Source organism: Periplaneta americana, chromosome 1, assembly GCF_040183065.1.
Source record: "Periplaneta americana isolate PAMFEO1 chromosome 1, P.americana_PAMFEO1_priV1, whole genome shotgun sequence".
NCBI lineage: Eukaryota > Metazoa > Arthropoda > Insecta > Blattodea > Blattidae > Periplaneta > Periplaneta americana.
Genome location: NC_091117.1, coordinates 84,233,654 through 84,240,180, shown reverse-complemented (window position 1 = coordinate 84,240,180; position 6,527 = coordinate 84,233,654). Strand labels below are relative to the sequence as shown.

The 6,527-nt window shown below is 35.9% G+C and overlaps 1 protein-coding gene across 1 annotated transcript in view; it reads left to right on the top strand.

Annotated features, from left to right (window-relative positions):
* The first annotated feature begins 535 nt into the window (after positions 1–535).
* The window catches only part of LOC138697577 (venom allergen 5-like), a 35,511-nt gene continuing 29,519 nt past the window's right edge, over positions 536–6,527 (top strand). The window contains exons 1-2 of the mRNA XM_069822947.1: positions 536–718; positions 5,630–5,762. Of these exons, the coding sequence (XP_069679048.1) occupies positions 609–718; positions 5,630–5,762 (243 nt within the window). The 5' untranslated portion in view covers positions 536–608. The remainder of the gene's footprint in view (positions 719–5,629; positions 5,763–6,527) is intronic.

Here is a 6,527-nt window from a genome sequence, read left to right as displayed (position 1 = left end):
AAAAAAGAGGACTTCTGTGTGGTGTGAGAAGTCATGTTAGCAATTTTTCATACTAAACAAGGTCATAAATATTGCATTAGCGGTGCATAGCATGAAGGAATTGTAATTATTCGTGAACATGAAGAATAGATTACCACCGCATTATTATGTAATCAGAGAACAGCGTGAACAAAATATAGTTACAAGGCATCCTGGATCCTAATTGGTTGTATCCTCTCAAGTCATCTTGCATAGCGGTAATTTCTTTAGTCATTTGTTTAAAACTCAGACACTCGCCGTCTTACCCAGTAAGAATTGTTTTCTGTAATAATGCAGTTGGCTTTGCCATTTCGTTTCGAGAAAAAGTGATCTATCGGGCTTCCGTTTAATTTCAGCTCTGAACCTAGGTTTAATCTACATATTTATGAGATATTTCACAAAGAAATATTGTAAATATCTTTTTACGTTTACAGGAAACAATAAAATGACGTATAAGTATGAAAATTTATGGGAAACGAGTATTATGAGGAAATACGTTAAAAGTGTATAAATACGAACTCTTATGGACATAACTCATTCTAAGCTTCTTGACTTAAAGTTCAATTTTGCAAAAACAGACATAAAATTATATGGTTAAGGAACTGCCTTTGCTTAGACATGCGGTGACAGTGAATCAGTTGGACGGATGTTCTTCATTGAGTAGCAGCCTGGACTGTAAGCTTCTGTCTTTGGTGTCAAGGTAAGAATATCTTAAACTAAATCTACGGCATACAATCGAAGTCATTATCTATACAGTTCATTTTAGCTTCCTCTAAATTGTGCTGTACTTTCTTAGAAAGCGTTTATATATTTATAAATGTTAGTACTATAGTAGGATGTGAGTTTGGTAGTTTGGGATGTGTGAACTATGTAACTGTGAAAAACAACATAACAGAGTGAATGAAAACATATTACCCAAAGGTTCATTGCCGCCTCCACATAAGCCCGTTATCGCATAGTGGGCCAGAATTCAAATCTAGCACGAAAATGTTGAATTTTGAAATGTTTTAAATAACGTTTTCTCGCTATATAGTCTGGAAGTACTAAAACTGATCTTCACAAATCTGTATGCCATCAATTTTTTATCGAGCGAAATGGCAACAGGGCTGCCTTCTAAAAACCGCTAAGTGTAAGAACCCGAGCGCCGAGCGCCAGATGGTTTATGATGGTACTGATGTGAGGGTCATCTGTGTGTTGTTGATGTGGAGAAAAGTGTCTTTCTGTGATGGAAGTGTTAACAGAAGGTTCGTACTTCGTATTTTCATTATTCATACTTTAATTGTATACGTGAATTATTACCGCGGATGCGTTAAACATAGCTTTAAAATATTGCGGAATTTATTTCATTTTAAATTAGATATTTAAAATATGTTGTACCAAATGTCACCTTAACATCTAGGAACAGGTTATAAAGCAATCCTTATAGTTTATTACAAAAGTTAAGATTTACTTGCGTTTTCTTGCCTTTTTTTATTTACGTTTTTTTAATTTCAGGGGTAGATCCCCATATCCAGTCCACCGTGACTCGAATGGACTTATACGAGGTGTAGACTACTGAAAAAAGGATCTACTCAAACTCTTACTGATTTCGTAGTGACAAAATTAGAAATACGACATTGTTCCAAGAACATTATATAGTGTGTTGAAAAAGTAGTGCGCATATTTAGAAGTAATGTAGAAAAACGCTTGAAGCAGTGCTCCAGGAAAACTCTGCGATGTTTGTTATATCAGTTGTTCTATTACAGCTGTACTGTTGTAACCCTGATGATTCTGATAAAGTAGTTATGTGGCATACATAATCCTAGACCATCGTCAACCAGATTCTACAGAGTAAAATTCATTCATAAAAAAGAGACCAAGCAAACAACAATAAGAGAGTTAAATGGAATTCAGGACCAAATTACTGAACTTAGACCAACCGAAGTCGTAATAAATGATAAAACATTGCTTATTTCATAAAAATTAGTGATGAATATGGTTGATGGCAAAATTTGCAATACAATGACAGATACATCTTCACAGACTTGTTACATTTGTAGCTCTACACCAAAACGCATGAATGAAATTAGCTCAATGAAAATGTCACCTGGCATTGGAGTTTACAATTTTGGACTCTTGGATCAGTTCTTTGAGTGCCTCTTACAGATCGCCTACCTACAGTTTAGAAATAAAAACGTGGCACACCAGGACAAGGAAACAAAACACTTCAGTTACTTCACGAAAGTATAAAATAATCAATCTGTTTCGTACTGAAATGGAATTGATCGTAGATCAAGCAAAGCCTGGACAGAGTGAAAATTCCAATGACGGAAATACGGCTCGTCGTTTCTTCTTAAATCCAGAACAGTCTTCTTCAATCACAGGAATTGATGAAGAACTGATTAAACGTGTTTCTATAATTCTTTGTGCAATGGCAAGTGGGTTTTCAATTAATGTTGACGAATATGACAAATATGCTAAAGATACTACAACCCTCTATATCCAACTCTGGTCTTGGTTCTATATGCCAGTAACAGTCCACAAAATCCTAATACATGGGGGAATGGCAGTTCAATGTGCAGTGTTACCTATAGGTAAGATATCAGAAGAAGCCCAAGAAGCTGTACATAAGAACATTAGAAAGTACCCTGAAGATCATTCAAGAAAATTTTCACTAATTCAAACAATGCAGGATATCTTAAATCAGCGGTCATCAGCACAGAGCACCCTGGGGCTAGCGTCTCTTACCCGCGGAGAACACACTGCACTATGGTGCACTCGTAGCTGCTAGCGGGTATACTCTCTACCTCTTTCTGCTGCACGACGGGGCACACGGGACGGCTCCGCTTACCCTTTACCCATTTCAGCGAGTGCTGAGGACCACTGTCTTAAATCATCTTCTTGTAACTTCTGATCCTATCATATCAAGTATTTCTCCGTTTCAAGACAAAAAAAAGAATTCCTTTCCTGCTGAAGTGCGACAAATGTTGAAGGAACCCCATACTTATAGTACAAGTGAAGACGTGCGCGTGCCAAGAGGGAAGGATGATGAAGCGAACGAAGAGCGGCTGCAGCTGGGAGAGAAGAATGAGGAGGAGTAGGAAGAAGATAAGGAGGACGATGACGCAGACGATGACTCTTCCGATTAGACAACATTGGAAACTGTAAGCTCACGAAAAATACAAGTGATATTATAATTAAGTAGTAGACTCTATGAAAGTAGTTACTCAAACTCAAACTCATAGCTCATTACCAGAGCTAGGAACTTCGTAACGATCTCGTTATTCAGGGAGCGAGCAGCCAGGAAATGGACATACAAAACGGCCCACCTGCGCGACCAACGGCCGCCTTGGAGTGCATCATAATCATGTTAACAATCCTTACTGCATGCAACAGGGCCACATCGGCAGTATGGAAGACGTTTGAGTAACAACATGTTGTTCTATTGTTTCCTAGCTACGTATGTAATGTATGTATGTATGTATGTATGTATGTATGTATGTATGTATGTATGTATGTATGTATGTATGTATGTATGCGGTTATTGTAACTTGCAGTTCATAAAAAGTGTTTGTAAGAGATCTTGACATACTGCACATTTTGCTACACTTCATAAACAAAAATCTGGTGTTGTCTGGGGAGCGTGTGGGCTATATATATATATATATATATATATATATATATTTTTTTTTTTTTTTTGAGTTGAGCGTTCACCAAATATCTTACTCAAAAGTTGTAGAGATTTGTAAGTTGAATGTACAGTCGCGCTTCTTGTTGGAATCATGCCTACTTATCTCCATAATATTTTGCAAGTTAGCCAGTGAAATTGTTCAGAATGCCAGAGCAATAATGTTAACTACTGTACTTATTGTTTTATAAATGAAAATTGTATCAGTAATGCGGCATCTGGAAATGCCAACACTAATTCCAAGATTCTGATGATATAATGATAGCCTATGGCATGTAAAATATCAGGATTTTCCGACGATCATAATCCTATATTCTGTGAATTGTTGTGGCCGAAAAGGTGAAACCAGGCCTCGTTCGTATAAAAGCACATTAATGTTTATCTGTTGAATTAAATTTTGAAGCTTAATTGTCTTTCGTGATCCACCGCTTTCATTTTTGTGCTGCCATTACTTTATATGGAAACAGCTTAAATTCATTTCGAACGATTTTATGCGCTGTTGGAAGACTAATATATGTCCATTGTGCTACTTTACGTAACGGTTTTGACGGACTCTGCATCATAGAATGAAAAATAATATATTGTCTTCTGTCAATTTTGGTAGTTTCCTGTTCCGTTCGGCGTCCTCCACTGAGATTATTTCACGAAATTTATAAGTGCACGAAATGCATTACAGTGTGGAACTGGTGATTCTTTAAATTTTTCACAAAAAAATTCGGCTGCACTAATTCCGTATACCTATCGGCTTCTAATTCAGAAATAATAATAATAATAATAATAATAATAATAATAATAATAATAATAATAATAATAGTAATAATAATATAATATAATATAATATAACGTAACATAATATAATATAATATTATTATTTATTATTATAAAACCATTCTACTCGGTGAAAAAAAAGCAGGACCTCTACTCGATGGAAGGCAACAACAGCGGCAATATTTGAAACGCAGAGTTGACATCTATCTCATAAAGTTTAAAATAATTAATATATTATGTTTGTTCAAGAATCAACGTGGTCATGGCTTTAGAATTTTGGAAAATGGAAAAAACAAATTCTCTATCTGGATCATACAAGAGCACAGATATTTTCCGAAGGCTCTACCGAGAGGTTAGAGTTTCGTATACTGTATAGTATTCTTTATGTGTATTTCTTTTTGGTTATTGGGTTTGAAATACAAACATAACCCTAGCAAATCTTGTTCTTCTTGCAATGTAATCTACAATTATGAAGATTTTAGTCACGTAGGAACAGGATGGAATCGTAATTATAACTTAAAATAATTTCCACACTGTAATAAACGCGAATGTCTTATTATTAAGCCGGAACTGATACGAAAATTGCTGATCATCTTACAAATTATTTGGGAATGCAGTATTCTCTTTGTGGCGTTAAATAAAGCACGCTTCAGCTACCTGACGCATTATGGTGTATTCCTTTGTTGTTGAGGATATTTAAACTAAGATTTATTTATTTCTTTATATTGTGCTTACTAGTTACTTAAGATGCGTTCGTAACGAAGTAAAAACCAAGGTGAAGCAACAAAACAAAAGATGCTACACAATTTCTTACGTTTAATTCGTTGCAGTTTCCGTTTTAAAACTGAGTAAGATGTAACGTTACCTTGAACACGAGGCTCATGATTATTAAAATAAAATTAACTACAGAGGAGTTGCTTCCCAAACACAGATAAAACTGCAATATTGATCGTGCTTTTCGCAAGACCTTTACAGACGAAAGGTCAAGATTTGTATGAGCGCACAAAAAGAGAATGAAATTTCGTACAAGAAAAGTATAAAAGCCACTGATGTTAGCAAACATCACGTTGTTAGTGATATGTTCTGTTGAGTCACTGCCTCAGCAGAAAGATATCATTAAAATCCCGATACATTGTACCGTTTACACCCGCACTTACCGCAACGTATCTGTGGCAGTTACATCATGTATGTGGTGCTTGCTGCGCTTGTCATCGTTGCTGTCGCTGAAGACATAGACAAATACTGCAAATTGTGTGATCCTGGCGGCGGAACAGGGGATCTAGCGGAACACACCATGTGTCTGTTTGAGGTGAGTTAGTGTTTATTAACTTATTTATAATATCTATTCAAATATATATAATTTGTATTCACTAGAAGTACTATCTTTACCCCTTACTATTATTCCATCCCTTAACGGGTTTGGCGCGGTTAAGACTGAGTGCATGGAAGGGTTGTGAAATTGTCAACAAAGCATCTGTCCATAATGTGTCGAAAAGGAATCCTGGAAGCACATTCTAGCGCAAGGGTGCAAAACTCAGCCTCAGTTGTGGCATACATCACAAGCTGGATTACGCCATTCATCCCTTCCGTCATTACTACTGGTCATTCACGTGATAAGGTAGAGCGGATTTGTATTCACTTTCTAGTGGTGGAATTCAATGCAATGTCGTTCGGAAAATACCAGTTTAAAGAGAAATGGGAAAATGAATACTTCTGTATTCACAACAGTCACAAAGCGCGAATGAGTTCTGTGTTGGTTCTACATACGTATGTAAGCAAACATTCTCGAAAATGAACTTCAATAAAAGCGACGATCGCTCTAAATTGACAGATGCACATCTGATTTCCCTCCTCAGGCAGTATAGCCTAATATAATGAAACTGGTGATTAAAAAATGAATGCAAAGATCTGGAGCGCGTTGTAGTTAAAGCTAAGTTAATTACAGGAATTATGTTACTTTATATTCATGTGAGAAATTAGATTTGTTTTATTATGAGATGAATATAGTATATTTCACTTAAACTAGAAGTTATATATTTTCTTACTTAAATCTTATGAATGCTTTAATTTTTAC